Source organism: Amia ocellicauda, chromosome 1 (assembly GCF_036373705.1).
Source record: "Amia ocellicauda isolate fAmiCal2 chromosome 1, fAmiCal2.hap1, whole genome shotgun sequence".
NCBI lineage: Eukaryota > Metazoa > Chordata > Actinopteri > Amiiformes > Amiidae > Amia > Amia ocellicauda.
The window spans coordinates 41,036,220-41,052,116 of NC_089850.1; the positions used below are offsets into that span (position 1 = coordinate 41,036,220).

At 39.9% G+C, this 15,897-nt stretch overlaps 2 protein-coding genes across 3 annotated transcripts in view; one reads left to right on the plus strand and one right to left on the minus strand.

Annotated features, from left to right (window-relative positions):
• Positions 1-13,498, plus strand: lbr (lamin B receptor). Of its 2 annotated transcripts, none has more exons than XM_066705289.1 (14): positions 1-155; positions 5,260-5,438; positions 6,406-6,576; positions 6,855-6,938; positions 7,326-7,515; positions 8,196-8,392; positions 8,647-8,701; positions 9,213-9,407; positions 9,598-9,701; positions 10,262-10,387; positions 10,597-10,765; positions 10,978-11,058; positions 11,144-11,266; positions 11,453-13,498. In XM_066705289.1, the coding sequence occupies exons 2-14, from the start codon at positions 5,274-5,276 to the stop codon at positions 11,611-11,613; spliced, it is 1,821 nt and encodes a 606-aa protein (XP_066561386.1). In that variant the 5' UTR covers positions 1-155; positions 5,260-5,273; the 3' UTR covers positions 11,614-13,498. The 2 variants fall into 2 exon arrangements, with proteins under 2 accessions (XP_066561386.1, XP_066561392.1); XM_066705295.1 differs by lacking the exon at positions 1-155 and adding an exon at positions 2,600-2,866.
• A 62-nt stretch (positions 13,499-13,560) lies between these two features.
• Positions 13,561-15,897, minus strand: part of LOC136759096 (dynein axonemal heavy chain 6) — a 95,329-nt gene continuing 92,992 nt past the window's right edge. The window contains exons 84-88 of the mRNA XM_066713932.1: positions 15,626-15,738; positions 15,391-15,515; positions 15,039-15,181; positions 14,343-14,489; positions 13,561-13,897 (exon numbers count right to left, since the gene is read on the minus strand). Of these exons, the coding sequence (XP_066570029.1) occupies positions 13,685-13,897; positions 14,343-14,489; positions 15,039-15,181; positions 15,391-15,515; positions 15,626-15,738 (741 nt within the window). The 3' untranslated portion in view covers positions 13,561-13,684. The remainder of the gene's footprint in view (positions 13,898-14,342; positions 14,490-15,038; positions 15,182-15,390; positions 15,516-15,625; positions 15,739-15,897) is intronic.

The following is a 15,897-nucleotide window of genomic DNA, read 5'->3' on the forward strand; positions in this document are numbered from 1 at the left end:
TCCAATGAGCGGGCTTCGCGCCATCACCGACGCTAGGGGCTTGCGAGAGAGGGATGAACGCACTTGTGCAGTTTTTTTTTAATTATTATTAAACGTTTTTAAATATTATTATAGTGACATTTGGGCGTATTTACTGTTTTTGTACCGGATTTGAGGTAAGGATACGATTATTTATACTGGGTGTTTGGTATTACATTCCTAAAGTAACTTTTTCGGTGCGAATGATAGTCATATTGTTGTGTTGTGAGCCGTCATTGATGTCTGTGGCAGACACGGAGTTTAACGGCTCCGTATTTGAGAAGTGGGAACAGGCTAGAAAAGTGGTTTTGGACAGTATTTGTCATTAATGGTTGACACTCCGTAATTACACAATGACGCGTTTGAAAGATGTGTTTTCCGGCAAGACTTTCGGTCCAGAGGTAACTTTACGGACTTGTAGTTTTTACCTCAGTTGAACTTGACATCAATATGACGGAACCTGGAGTGACGGCATGTTTTGGTGCCGTTTAAATGCCCCCCGTTATAAGGGTGTGGAAAGGGCTGTAACATACACTGTGTATCCATAATTACCACTGAAAGGCAGTTTGCTTGCTAGATGTAAATAGTGTGAAGTTTGTTCAAATTAATGCCTGAGTAGGTTTAGTGTTGTTGTCATCCAGAGGGTAACTACAACACTGACAGCACACAGGATGCTATATTAGACCAACTGCAATATTGTGTTTCTTATGCCGTACTGCTATATTTCATAAGCGTAATATCTTATCCCTGGAGAGTTAGCTATAGACGTGCTGGTTTTATTAATGCGCACTAAGGTTTGAATCGTGACGTTTTCCCTCCACGCCGGCGTTGTTCTCGTTAAAGCAGTAGGATGCGGTTTTGTCACCGCGTTTCGCTGAAAGCTTGTTTCTGTAAAGTCTTTATTTACTCCGCTAACGTGGGCTTTTAGTTTCTGTTCATCAAACTGAAAGTGGAGATTCTCTGGTGATTTTTATATTTATTTTCCTTTGATTTCCAATAACAGTAAGCAGTGGTGCAGTACGGAGGGGACGTTTTGTGTTTTGTTTTGTGAAGGGATGGTATATGGTTACAATAACATGACCTGGTTTGTTAACAGCGGGGGGGAAGATTGTAATTTGTGAAGTTTATGATTTGAATAACTTGCTTAGTGGTTATGTAGTTGTGAGAACCAGGGTCCTGCGGTGTAACTATCCGCTTTTGATCTAGCTAAACCAGAACAGTGTTAATCTGAGGCCGATGGGAACCTGCACGCTTCAGTTTGCCGTGCCTGCTGTAGTGATGGCTGTGCGGGGTGGAGATGCGGAGTAGGTGTAGCTGGAGCAGCTCTTTTGTCTCACTTGGCCGTGGGCTCAGACCCGTTATACCCGCTCCCTCTGCCCTGCTCGGAGGAAGCCACTGTTGTACTAACGGCGGGATCGCATTCATAGTGCATTTTCATTACCTCTACATTTCAAATAGCCTTTTACATTTTTAATGTGCTCATCGTGTCGGTTTCACTTTTATGAAACATGTATGATGTCATATGATGTACTGCGCCGGGGCAGAACGGCGAATAATCCCGCCTTGCCTGCGTGATTACTTGCCTAATGAAGTCAGTTACCTGACTTCAAGTAGAGGCGGTTTAAATTGTGTTGTAAGATGGCACTTGTTACACGTTATTATGATGCACACCAATTGCCAGCTGTGTGGTTTCCCGGTTGTGGCTTCGTCAGCAGGGCGCCCCGGATCAGTGCGGACTCAGACACTGCTCCCCGGACAATTGCTGCCGACTCGGACCGGCAGACGGGCCATTGTCTCCACTGGTTAATGACTTGGATGCACACAATCGGACCCGGGTGACATTTCCCGTTTAGACAGCTAACAGATTTACTAAATAAACACCCCGTAGTACAGTGGGGCTTTGAACTGACGTCCGCAACGCAGACTGCGAGTGTCCCACCCTCAGCCTGTTTGTCTTTGGTGGTCGCTTGCTATCATAACCACAGGTAATCCTGGACGCGGCAGCGCTAATTAGATAAGGCATGCATTCAGATCCAATAAGTGAAGCATCAGCAGATACCCAGCCATGCGGTTTGAATTGACACGTTTTCTGCAGCATCCACTGTGAACTTTGCTTTGCTAAGATACAGTCGGACTCGCGTTGTTATTATGATGTTGCTAGTGTGTACAGTGCAGGGTTGGTGGCTATCCGTGAAACGGATGGATACAGGAAAAACCTCGCAGTGGTTTTGTATCATTGTAAACTGCGAAGTAAATTAACGCAGTTTCAATAACTTAATCTGTATGAATAGCGATCGTATCATGTCTGTTGTGGTTTTCAATATGATTGCTTTTTTCCTGAGTATTGGAGATTGTAAGTTCTTCAAGGACTTCTGACAGAACCTTTTCCTGCACAAAAAATACCTATTGACTCTATTTTAGAAATATATGTATAAGAATGAAGCCATATGCAATAATACGCATTTAAAACACTATTTAAAAGATATAAATAAGGTGAAGCCAGTTTCTGCCTGTTAGAATATATGGTCATTTTTTAACTTTTTTTTTTTAAACCCTCATTTAGTGTAAATAAAACATGAATCTGAAACATTGCCTGTTTTTAGTAATTGATGTCCAGCATATTTCATTCTTTCTGAATCAAAACACTTGCAGTCAAATTTTGTGTTAAACTGAAGATGCATTTGTAGCTTTTTTGTCACCTGTATTGTGCTGGAATATGCAACACAATACCTATTGATCAAGGCAACAAAAGAACCTTCAAGGCATTCAAAACGGAAATCAGGAGACACTTCTTCACACAGAGAGGCGTCACAATCTGAACAAACTCCCCAGCGATGTGGTAGAAGCTGTAAGTTTGGGAACATTTAAAAATAGACTGGATAGGATCCTTGGATCACTTAGATATTAATGGACACCAAACGAGCATGATGGGTTGAATGGCCTCCTCTCGTTTGTAAACTTTCTTATGTTCTTAGAAGTGGTATTGGAAATGCCTGGTTTTAAACTACAAACAAAATCAAACATGCTGGAATAGAGATGTCAGCTCTTCTGTGAAATTCACATTCCCAACAAAACTGCTGACCTCACAGCTTCATTGTGTTTGGAATGCAGATCATATCTCTTCAGATCATCTTACAATGTGTGTTAAAGATTTTGCTTGATAGCAACATAACTAGATCTTCTAGTATCTCCTATCAAAATGTATGTGTGATATGAGAATTCGGGGGAGAAACTTGTACAGGTGTTTTCCACCTTGAATTGTGGCAACGTTTGAAGTCATATATGCACTACAAATCTAAATTGGGAATTTACTTTTTGTGAGTATTTGGCAATTTACATATTTCTAATCTTGCTATAACCCCCAAAACAAACATTTTAAGTGTATCTGTGTGTTGAATCAACAATTTAATTTGTAATTTTGCAGCATTTTAATAAACATTCGAGAAAAAAAAAATCAGCCAATGTGAAAACAGGGACAATATGAAACTGAAAGCAATGCCTTGCAAAAAATGCAACTCTGGTTTCATAGTACACTGTAAATACATTTTTCGGAGACCCCGAATGCACCTGAAGGAAATCTCTCCAATGCTAATGTGACACACATTTGTAAGGGACTGTGTGATCGATTGATCTATTATTCAGGTCTATAAATAATAAAATTATCGACGATCAGTATTTTCTCAGTTTAATCGAACAGATTTTTATTTTCCCTTCATTATTAATGACTGGCGATTATATGGTTAACACTAGAAGCGCCGATAGCTCTTTAAACGCTGAGGTCTAATGGATGGCAAACAATCGAATACAGCTAGCACAGATGTATTTACCTGAAAATATTAACATAAAACATAAAGATGATTGGTGTAAATAACATCAAAACCCTTTATTAAAACGCGTCACTGCACAGTTAGTACAATGAGACACGTGTTTATTTGCGGCGTAATTGTCCGCTCAATCTGACTACATTTGTAGACACTTGTAATGCTATAAAATGTGTTTCAAGCACATGATAGACTGTGAGGTAGAGATCGAGACTTGAACTTGATTTACGTTTATGCAGCTAAAACGCCTTAGACATTTTTAATACATATATTTAGGAAAACTCAAGAACGGGTCTGCACAGTGTATTCATGAACACAGAGTAATTCAAATAAAATCGGTCAAACTGACCAGCCCTGCGCTTGTAGTGTTAAATGAAAAGATGAATCACGCAAGAGATCACATCACAAGAGCTACAGTACAGTATCTGCGCTCAGACTGCGGGGTTACAGCCGCTAACAGGAAAACTACAGTCTAGCTTTGGATTCAGAAGGAAATATTGAAGACAAAGTAAAGGTTTTCTGTTTCATTTGGAATAAATGCATTATCACACTGCATGATCATGCAGAATCATTTTGCGAGCAAACACCGTTTGCTGTTGCGAGAGGGAAGGATAATCCTCTTCCATGTTGCAGCTAAACGGTATTTGTTATTGCATTATCATTTTTATTTAGCAAAGCTATAAAGCATTGAGACCTCATCTCAAACTCTGAATCATTGTCGCTAAATCTCACGCATTGGGCGGGTGATAATCTGTGCGCCCCCTGGCGCGTACTGTCGATAAACTCTATGATGTTTTTTTTTTTTTTTAATACACATTTCTATTTTATTGTTGTTACCATTGCGTTAAACATTGTTATATGCTACTGTAATATCATTTGCCGATATTTATTAAAGTATTATTGTGTAGCAGAACCACTTATTTTAATAAGTGCCCGAATAATCTACCGATTAATCATCGAATTGCCAGTGATTAACCGATAATAGTTTTAATCGCCTGACAGCCTTAATATATATGTGTGTGTGTGTGTGTGTATGTATGTATATATATATATATATATATATATATATATGTATATATATGTGTGTGTGTATATATATATATATATATATATATATATAGTGACTTTATGTCATGTCAATTGAGATGGCAACAATCTCTGATCAGCAGCATTTACTTTAATGTGGTAATTACCAGATGTAAAGCAATGCAACAGGGTGTGAGAATGCATTTTCACATGGAAAAGATTAAAGGAAGATGTTCTGCAAGTCTGTGTATTTTACATTCAAAACCTCACCCTAGACGTGTAACACTTCTCAGAGCTCAATTGAAAAATCTAAGGTTTTCTTTCATGCAATTATTGTATATGGATTATTATTATCATCATCATTATTATTTTTATTTTTTTCTCCTTGCCTCAGTAAAGTGAGAGACAATGCCGAGCAACAGGTTTCCGAGTGGGGAGATGGTGATGGGGCGCTGGCCTGGCAGCAGTCTGTATTATGAAGTGAAGGTCATGAATTATGATGCAGCCACTGAGCTCTACACAGTGAAGTACAAGGATGGTACTGAACTGGAACTGAGGGAGTCTGACATTCGGGTAAGAAATGCAATCTTCTCATCACTCATAGGAGTTTGCGTTTGGTCCATTTATTTTCAAGTCGGGATGCCAAGCAGTGTAATGTGCCTTATATTTATTTCATACCTGATTTACAAAGATGTGTGCACATGGCAGTGCCTTGACTCGAAAGCTGTTTTTTTGGAATTAAAAACAAAGTTACATGTAAGGCAGCAACAGAGGGAGTTTTGAACTTCAAAGGTTTTGAACTGGTGAGTGAAGAATGTTAAAAGATTCAGTAGGACTAATTTGCCTATTTTATTGGAGACATCACTGTATTTTACATTTTACAAGTTACAGTATTTAAAAAAACATTTATGTAAAGTTACATTTTTCAGTTACTACTTTGATTAAAACAAAACGTGTTTATAGAATTAAAATGTATTGTCTTATTTGTAATCCTTGATTGATGTTTGGGTACTATTAGAGAACTGCACAATTGTGCCAGTAGGGGGAGCCACAGTTACTTTTTCGGTATAATTAATTTTTCATTCAATTCAGAACTGTATGATGTGTCCCTTCTATACATTTAATACCTTATTAGTTTGAGACCAAAGCACATTTGAATACTAGTTTAATCAATCTTTTGTTATAAATAAACTATTCTTAATGTTTTCATGGATTCATATTATATATACAGTACTGTGCAAAAGTTTTAGGCAGGTGTGAAAAAATGCTGTAAAGTAAGAATGGTTTCAAAAATAGACGTTAATAGATTAATATTTATTAATTAACAAAATGCAAAGTGAGTGAACATAAGAAAAATCTACATCAAATCTATATTTGGTGTGACCACGCTCAATTCTTCTAGGTACAAGCATGGAAAAAAGGCTGATATAATTTATGTGTGTGTGTATGTATGTATTTATGCATACATACATATACACTTAGTTTTTTTGTTTGTGTGAATATAACACACCCTCTCCCTTTTTTCTCTGGTTGTGCACAGCGCATCACTGGGTTTCGTCGCCGGGAGCGCTCCCGTTCGAACTCGCCTTCCAGGCGGCGCAGTCGCTCCCGCTCCCCTGGCAGGTCCACACGCCGCACCTCGTCACGCGGCAGAGACTCGCGCAAGGAGACCAAGACACAGGAGATCCTTGAAGTAAAGCTGTCACCTGTGGTAGGCATGGCTCTTTCAACAATCCAGCTCTTTGTTGGCCTTAATGTATACAGCTGTGTTCATGATGTGCTGTACAACTTGGATGCACATCTCCTGCAAGATTATTTTAAACAAGTTTTGTAATGTGTGAGGGTGTGTGTACTCAGTACAGTAGCATAAAGATGTTCTCACTGCACTACGGATGCTTTTTTTCATGGCATGCCAGTAGCATGGGGATAAAAAATGTTTTTAGAGAAGGGGAGCTTTTTTTTTTTGTGATTGTTTAATTATTTTTGCAGTCAAAGCCTGTTGTGAACAATAGCAATAACCAGCATGACAAGAAAGAGGGAAATGACACTTCTCACGAAGTCACATCTCACAAGGTAAGAAGGAGGAAGTTAAATGGGAATATCCCTGAGATACTGAAGAGGTTGTTTCAACACTATTTTAAATTGGTGTTACCAAATTATACCTTTAGCTGATGTCATTTGCATTGAATTCAAGATGTGTAGTTGTTTCGATTTTATTTTATTTATTTTTTTCCCCCCATTGACATAACTTTTCAAGATCAATTCCCTTTGTAGATATTGGGTTGTGCAATGTTTCTAAGCAGTTTTTTCTTAATATGTATAAATCAATAAGGAAACGCTAACGCATAATTGTACAGCAGCAGCATATGCTGGGAGGATCCTAATATTTTTTTGTATACCAATTGTCAGTGTTTGTATGTATTTGGTAGATGCCTTTAGCTGAATGTCTTTTTTTTCCAGCAAAAGGTGGACTCGGAGTGGGAGAGGAACCCTATGGAGGTACGTTACAACCTGCGCCCCAGGAAGGAGGAGCCTGTCGTCAGTGTGGCAGAGCCTGGGGACTTCAAGAAGAAGGTGCAGGACATTGTTTGGACAGCTCCAAAACCCAGAGTGCCCCAGACTACTGAGTTGGAGTTCGGGGGAAAGATAGGTAACGTTTTGCACCAAGAAGAATATAAAGACTGCTGAATGTTATGATGTACATCTATAAAGAGATTGCATTCCCACAGGGGTGACTTTTATTTTTTTTTCCCTTTTATTTTTCATATGTAATTTATACTTTATCAAAGAGACGTGTGTATGGATATATATTAAGTCATATCCTAGGTAATCAAGTCCTGTGTGTTTTGTAGTGAGGGAAATCAGGGTTCTGGGACTCCATCACTGTAATCGGGTTTTGCCTTGATTATTTTCAAGCTGATTGCTTGAGAAGGTTATATCTGAGTAGAAACCAAGGGAATCTTTCTAAACTGTAGATTCAAAAGGTTAGAATATAGTAATTCTCTTATTCGACAGCAATGTTATTTACTACTGGACAGTAGCTGAGATTCCCACTTCACTATTTTTTTGTATTGCTCTTATGTTTTATAAGTCGCTCTGGATAAGGGCATTTGCCAATAAATAAATAAATAACACTATGGCCACATGGCTACTGTAATCAGAGTGTGTAACCTACCCCAGGAGTGTCTGGTTTTCTAGCCTGTTTAAAACAGAACGGTGATGGCTTTTAACTTGGCCTGGACTGTCAGAAAGGGTTCAGCTCTCATCCTTCTGCCCTGTGCTTTTCTGTCCTGTGACATGGCAATGTCTGACATCAGTTTCTCATTTTAGGGGCCTTCTTCATGCTGTTCCTTCTCCCAGCCACTGTCTTTGCTCTCCTGTTGATATGCAATCGGGAAGATGCCAGTATACTGAACTTTCCCCCTGTCCTCCCTGCTATTGACACCTTATGGGACAACCAGGTGTTTGGTATGGTAGTGCTCTGGTTCCTCTTTCAAGCATTGCTCTACCTGCTGCCGATTGGGAAGGTAAAGAGTGGCCTGCTCCTTGTCTCTGATCCTTTATTGTGTGAATTGAACCCCTTTACTAAGCACTGCACTATTGTCTGCTATCAGCTCAAGCCACACATAAGAATTGAAGTTTCAGATCAACACTGTGGTTTCTCACTATTCACTGTATGATAACGGGAATATTCTTCTTCCCCAAGTTTAATTCTGTTAGATATTTAGTCTTTTGGAGTTCTACATTTATACATTTTTTTGTGCTTTTTGGTTAATTCAAGGTTGCTGAAGGATTGCCCCTAAGCAGTGGAAAAAGGTTAAAATACAGGATTAATGGTAAGTAAACTTTTTTTTATTTTTTATAATGTAGACACATTTCACTCAGTGGAGATGAACCCAATTTAGAAAATTGGATAAACTCAGGATGTCTGTAAGTCCCTGAATAAGGAGTAGGAGTATCTCCTTAAAAACGACAACATGAATTGCTTCGGTAATCATCAGGACCGTGTACATGTATGATGTTAATATTCACTGAAAACTTGAACCATGGTAGATTGTGTATCATATAGTAGACTTGAGTTTTTTTGTTTTTGTTATATAAGTAAACCATTTTTAGACCATGTATCACCACAATGAGGTTTTGCTAATATTTAAATGGTGTTTGTTCATGATAATTTCACATGAAACTTACATCCAAGTCTACAAGAATCATATCTAGTACAATTACAAAAACTGCATGAATTTAAATAGATATGATTAAGAAAAACATGTGGATGAACTGCGAGTCCCTTCTGAAAAATACCTCAGGTTGTACATGTGCAATAGAGGCGTCTTTTCTCCCCCTCAGGTTTTTATGCACTTGTCCTCAGTGTGGCAGTGCTGGGAGCAGCAGTGTACTACAAGGTAGACTTGAGCTACATCCACGAGCACTTCCTGCAGTTTGCAGTGTCGGCAATGGCTCTCTCTCTCCTCCTGAGTGTGTATCTGTACACACGCTCTCGCTGGGCACACAATGATGAGCTTGCCCCTGGCGGAAACACTGGTGAGGATTAAACTGTGTGTCAAGGCATGCTATGAACTAACCTCAGTTATAATTAAACTGTACTGCTTTGAGAAATGAATCTAAGCATGGATCAGGATTGTTGCAACCGTTAGAAATGGATGCTCCTGACTGTTACAACTAGATGTTTGATTACATGGAAGTTTATTTTGTTGTCTTTGCTTATCTTAAGGTAACCTGATTTATGATTTCTTCATTGGACGTGAACTTAATCCAAGAATTAAAATCTTTGATCTTAAATACTTCTGTGAGCTGCGTCCAGGTTTGATTGGATGGGTGAGTAGACACTTCCTGTTTTTAGATGCCTTCTCATTACTTTGATTCAAAATTGTTATACGATGATTGGGCTATTTCTTATTCGCCCAGGATGCAAATTATACGTACATTTAAAATGTATGGAATTATATTCTGAGCACAAGGCAGCCCCTAGTGGTCAAAATTAAACCTTTTTAAAAGTCACAGAAACGGCTTCCTTTTTATAACACAAAATGTACAGAAGAAGCTCAAGAAAGTATACCGATTAATTGAAACATTGTCTGGTGATGTTATCTGTGCATCCCGTGTCTTCACTGTCTGTTTCAGTCATGGAATGTGGGCCTTTATGTGAGATGCGTTTAAATAATGAAAATGTATCTCATGTATAGGACCCTAATTGTGTGGGTGTAAAAGAAGGACAGATGTCATTAACTTGGAATTTGACGAAGTATTTCTTGGTCACTTACAACACTGGAAGAACTGACACTACTCAAAGACATCACAGTACAGTGTTAATTATATGATGTTGGCAATATGGAGGGAAACGTATCCACAATTATTGCACCTTTTATGTTTTCTAGATTGTGATTAACTTCGCAATGCTCCTTGCTGAAATGAAACTGCAGAAGCTTGAGTGTCCCTCTGTGGCCATGATACTGGTTAACAGTTTCCAGCTGCTGTATGTCTTGGATGCTCTTTGGAATGAGGTAAGGCAACTAACTTTGAGATTGGGAAAAAAAAATGATATTGGAAGTGATAGTAATGTAAAACTGACTGGCATGTATCTAGTGATTCAGATGATTCACGTCAATTCAGTGAAATTAGTACAGTAGTACATTAGTACGGTTGTGCGTGTTTGGAGATAGTAATCACTCTGTTTGGTAGGAGGTTCAGTAACAAATCTTGTTGTTTGCAGGAAGCAATTTTGACCACAATGGATATTGTCCATGATGGCTTTGGATTCATGCTGACTTTTGGAGATTTGGTTTGGGTGCCCTTTACCTACAGCATGCAGGCGTTTTACCTGGTCAGCCACCCCAACACGCTGTCCTGGCCACTGGTGGCAGCCATTGTTACTCTGAACTGTAAGTGTGTGACTCATCGTTCAAAGGACTGTGTCAGTCAGTGTTTTTCATGCACGTAGGAATTCAATGAATAATTGATAGGGATGTGTTTTAAAATCCATGTAAAGAAAGCAAAGACTTGAAATGTCTGTTTTAGTTTTTTGTTGTGTAATACATTAATTGCCATGTATTTTAATTATCTGTTGTTTTAATACAATCTTTGTTCTCCTCAGTAATTGGATACCTAGTGTTCCGTAAAGCCAACTCGCAGAAAAATGCCTTCAGGAGGGACCCTCGTGACCCTAAAGTGGCCCGTAAGTAAGAGCCCGAGCGCTGTGGATGTGTCTGCCCTTGCGCCGCCATGTGCAATAATGCTACTGCATGTTCTCTTTCTCTCAGACCTGAAGACCATCCCTACAGCGACAGGGAAGAGCCTGCTGGTGTCTGGACTGTGGGGCGTTGTCCGTCACCCAAACTACCTGGGTGACATCATCATGGCTCTGGCGTGGTCCCTGCCCTGCGGTGAGTCTGTCACTCTGACCGCTGCACTACATTTCTTCACCCTTCATTTTGGGGAATAAAGTATTTCATCCAACTGGCTGAAATTGTACCATTAGATATGAGGAGTCTTGTCTCGAAAACATTATTTTAATTGCCAAACAGGCTAGAGGGAAATAATATTTGACATATTGCTCTTTTCTTTGTTAGGTTTTAACCACATTTTACCATACTTCTACGTGATTTACTTCACTTGCTTACTGATTCACCGCGAGGCTCGTGATGAGCACCAGTGCCGAAAGAAGTACGGATCCGCGTGGGACGAGTACTGCCGACAAGTGCGCTTCCGCATATTCCCCGGAGTCTACTGAGCACTGAGGACTGGAGCCACAGGGCACGACTGCAGCTTATTTCTGAGTGATATACCTCCAATGTTTGCATGCACACACACACGCACACACATCATTAAAACAAAAGTCCACTGAAGTATACTTATCAATGGATTGCAAAAAATGGGAAGGATGTATATATTTCATGAAGTATAAATTGGTCATGATGGGAGCACCATGTTCACTGGGAATGAGTGCGCTCTGTCTGAAAACATTCAAGTCTGGTCATTACCAGAAACCAGGAGGAAATGCAGCCTTTTCTTCCTCAAAGGCAGGGCTTTAAAGCCTTCCGTCCGTCTTGCCACAAAAGCTTTATAAACTAAAATAGTAGCAGCAGATGCAGGGAAATTAAATCAAAATGTACATTCATGTATATAGGTTTTTATTTTATTTTGTATCCATTATAACATTGCAAAGGACTATTTTGAAAGGTTTTACTCTGTGAAATATGGAATTTTTTGGATTTGCTTTGTTTGAAGAGATTTTGTAAATGTACCCTTTGGTATATTGTTGTGTACAGTGTATTTTATGGGATTTGAATGCTTGTTTTGTATCTGTACAGTTTAATGCTTAACGTTTCCCTCAGGACCAGGAAAATGAAAAAAAGCTATTACAATTTTTTGTGTTTAATAATTTGTATAAATTATTTAAATATAGTATAATAATTTGAAGGCATAATATGTAAAGAGATTTTTAGAACTAAATGCACTATAAGAGTCTGAAACTTCCAAAGTTTAGTTTATTAATTTGGCTTTGCTACCTCAGCTGTCATACCTTTTTCTCCCCCCCACCTGGAATCATACTGATCTTGGCCAATTTTCAGAGAAGTTCTGATATTTATGCTTAAAATGATCTAGTGAGGCAATTGGGCATTTCGATATTTAATTCAATTTTATTAATAATTTTATTAATTAGTGGTTTTACATTGCATATTTGTTTAACTTGTGTATGTGCATATGTGTGTGTGTATGTATGTATATGTATATATATATATATATATAAACTTAAACTTGTTTTCAAGGTGGTGATTGTTTAAAACCAATCCAATGAGATTATTTGAAGGTATGGCAGATGGAAATGACTTTAGAAATGTCAGTTTCTCTATAAAGGTAGCTTACCATTTACAAAGAAGAAAACTGGTCAAAGTTTAAAATATACATTTGAAATCCTTGTTTCAGTTTCAAACTGCAGCTCTATCATTAGGAATGTCCAGCGACTGATACTGTGAAGAGTGGCTTTGGATCGATGCTTTGCTCATGCGATATATTTTACACGAGACACACTGACCCTTTTTATATGACCTGCACTGTAGAGGAGACTTGTGTAGCTGAGCGAGCTGTGTGACTGCAGTGCGTTGTACATTGTGTAGCTTGCTTGTTTTCATCATGAAACCCTGTTGGTGGGTTTGATTTTTATTTTTGTATTGTAATTAGTAGCAGTAATAGATCTTGTATTCCAATCGATTGTAATTTACTAATCTGTTCTCCTGCTGTTGTTGGAGACTCTTGCTGAATTACCACTGTAGTCGCTCTGCACTTGCATTTGAACCTGCTTTTATTTCTTTAAGCTGCAGTACACAATTGTTACCAGTAGAATATGTGACAATATAACTGGAAATGTATTTTTCCTTTCAAAGTCGCATGCAGATTGTTTATTGAATTCTGTAGTTTTTTAAATGCTCTCATCAGGAAAAAAAAACAGGAAATCCAAGCCTAACAAGTTCTGCGGCACTTCACTGCAGGGAAGAAAATATGTTCCAGTTTAACTGCATTATGAAATGAAGTTCAGTGTTAGCTACCTGGAAAAAGCTTTTATTGTCAGAATTGTTTTGCTAAATAAAAAGTCTACAGTAAAATGTTTACTCACACCTTTTTGTTTATCTTTCTACATGCGTGCTGTTAAATCAAGAAGAAATGCCAGTTTGATATTAACTCTGATTTCTAAATATTTTCTTTCCCCCAAAAGGTTAATTTAGTCCTCTCTTGATGGTTAGGGGGGAAGTGAAGTTATAAATACAATTTAGATGGTATTTTGGTTGATTTGTATGGAAGAGCTATTCATTGAGCTGGCAGACGAGGGCCGTGCCCCTGATGACCCAGCGGTCGGGTGGGGCGGTGGTGGGGAGAGCAAGCGCGGTGATGAAGTGTGAGGAGAGCCCGGGCGATGAGGGGGCGCTGGCCCTGTGTGGCGTGGGGTACAGGGGGCACTCATAGTGCATGAGCCCGTCTGCTGGCTTTCCATCCGCCTCTGCCTTCTCATCTGAAATCTGAACCAAGAAGAAATGCATTCAGTTTTCATGCAGAACGAACGCACGACTGGATGAGCCGTTCACATCACTGCTGCTGTCCAGCTTCCTATCAGTCGGCACTGCAGTCAGTCTGCCCTTCTCTGAGACGCGCTTCTTCTCACTGGTACCCAGAAGTGAACAGTATTCCACACTATGTCCAGCCAGGGCATTGGCCTCTCGGGCATCAGTACAGTGCTGTTCATCACATTTTTAATTACTGCTCCACAACGCCGGGAACCTATACACCAAGGAGGTTTCCTGCTACGTTCGTTCAGCTGCTACAGCTCTCTTGCCAAAGGTTTAGGATCAGTACACAGTGGCCGACTACTGTGGACTGAAGAATAGGTCACAAGAATAAGGGTGTGTGTGTAGTGACTCGCTGATGGTTTGGGGCATCTGCGTGTGTAGTGGAAAGATCCCCTACCTGACAGGGCAGAAAGTGGATCTCCGGCACACTGCAGTGCTGCTGATGAGGTAACGAATCCGCCAGAGTCTGGGACAGGGGGTCCCATCTGGCCCCGTCCAGGTACAGCCCAAACACCAGCACACCGTCCGCTGGGGCTTCACTGCCCTGTGGGGAAGCACATCTCTACAGTATACTTATCTGAAGACTCACTTCAAGACTCAGTAGTTTTCATTTTCTGACCGTTGCAGTCCCACTGTGCCTGATCACGCGTTCCTCAGCAACAGATTCAGAACGACTTCATTACGGCAGTGGACTTTGATCATATCTGGTACAAACGCAGAGGGAGCCCGAGGCCACTGAATTATTGGTCTTATGGGAATGGTTTGTGTCACGTGTAGCTCCATACATGACAGGACAGGGGTCTAAACTGATCTTAAGTGATGACCGTTAGGCTAGGCCAGTGCTGTGTTTACCATCTGCACATGCAGTCAGGATCCTCCGTGTGGAATAGCGATGGTGCAGAAGGCAACAACAGGTTGGAAATCATGAATCGCAGAAGACAAAGACTTGTGCTAATTCAGGGCAAAATCCCCTTACAAAAGCAAGGGATGTCAGTCTATAATATTTCTTACTCAAGACATTGTTTATACAATGCAAACTTACAAATGGTCATGATGTGTAGCAATATTTTGAGTAGGCAGAGGAAATATTTACCTCAAAGGCATATGTTTTATGGGCCGTGTTGCTCCAGTCTTTGAGGTTCTGCCCTGTAGGCTGGACACGGTGGCTGAAAACCAGGGCGTCCACTGAAACCCCTCGGCGACGGGCGAAGTTCTGCAGCACTGCAGTCAAGAACCCTGAAAATGGTTTCAGTAGAGATGTTTTCCTTTATTAAAGGCCAATGGTCCTGACGCACAGATTCTTCTTTCTGCTCGCCGTTATTTCTTCTTCTTCTACAATTCTCCAAGACATTATTTATCATCTTGTCACCATTTCATATTAATTATCAATTTTATACAGCAAATTGTCAACAGCACTCCTTCCTGATCCACACTGTTCTCCATACCTTGAGGGAAAAAGAAGGCAGACAGCCAGAAGCTCCGAGGCTGCGCCCTGCTAGCCTCTGTCTGTGTTCTGGATTTCTCTCCAGGTTTCATTCCTTCAGTCGGCGGAGTGCCTGGTTTTACATACCTATCACGATCAAGGAAAAACTTGATTGTTAATGCCCAAATTAGCAATGCTCTGAACAGGACACAAGTTTAGTCCTCATCACAGATTATTCATGCTGCTTTTTCTATCACCTTTGCAGGAGACTGGTTTTAACTTGCTCTGCCCAGGCGTTGAAGAAACGCACTCTTTGAACAAGGTCTTCGATCCAGGAACCGAGGGGCTTGCAGGACTCATAGGAACATTTCTGTTAAGACACAAAAGAATGACTGGCAGTGAATTAGTGACCTAGGTTTTGACTTGATTCTCCAATAAGCTTGTCCATCTTCCCGCTCCAGAGCTCGATTTACCACTCTATGCTGAAGCAATTACATTATTTGCTCATCAATTTTATTTAATGCTGGAA

Bases quoted from the DNA above. Each gene is read 5' to 3' on its own strand.
- lbr (XM_066705289.1), top strand. From the start codon at position 5,274: ATGCCGAGCAACAGGTTTCCGAGTGGGGAGATGGTGATGGGGCGCTGG. The intron at 6,939-7,325 runs GTAAGAAGGAGG...TTTTTTTTCCAG, and splicing joins ACGAAGTCACATCTCACAAG to CAAAAGGTGGACTCGGAGTG. The intron at 7,516-8,195 runs GTAACGTTTTGC...TTCTCATTTTAG, and splicing joins GGAGTTCGGGGGAAAGATAG to GGGCCTTCTTCATGCTGTTC.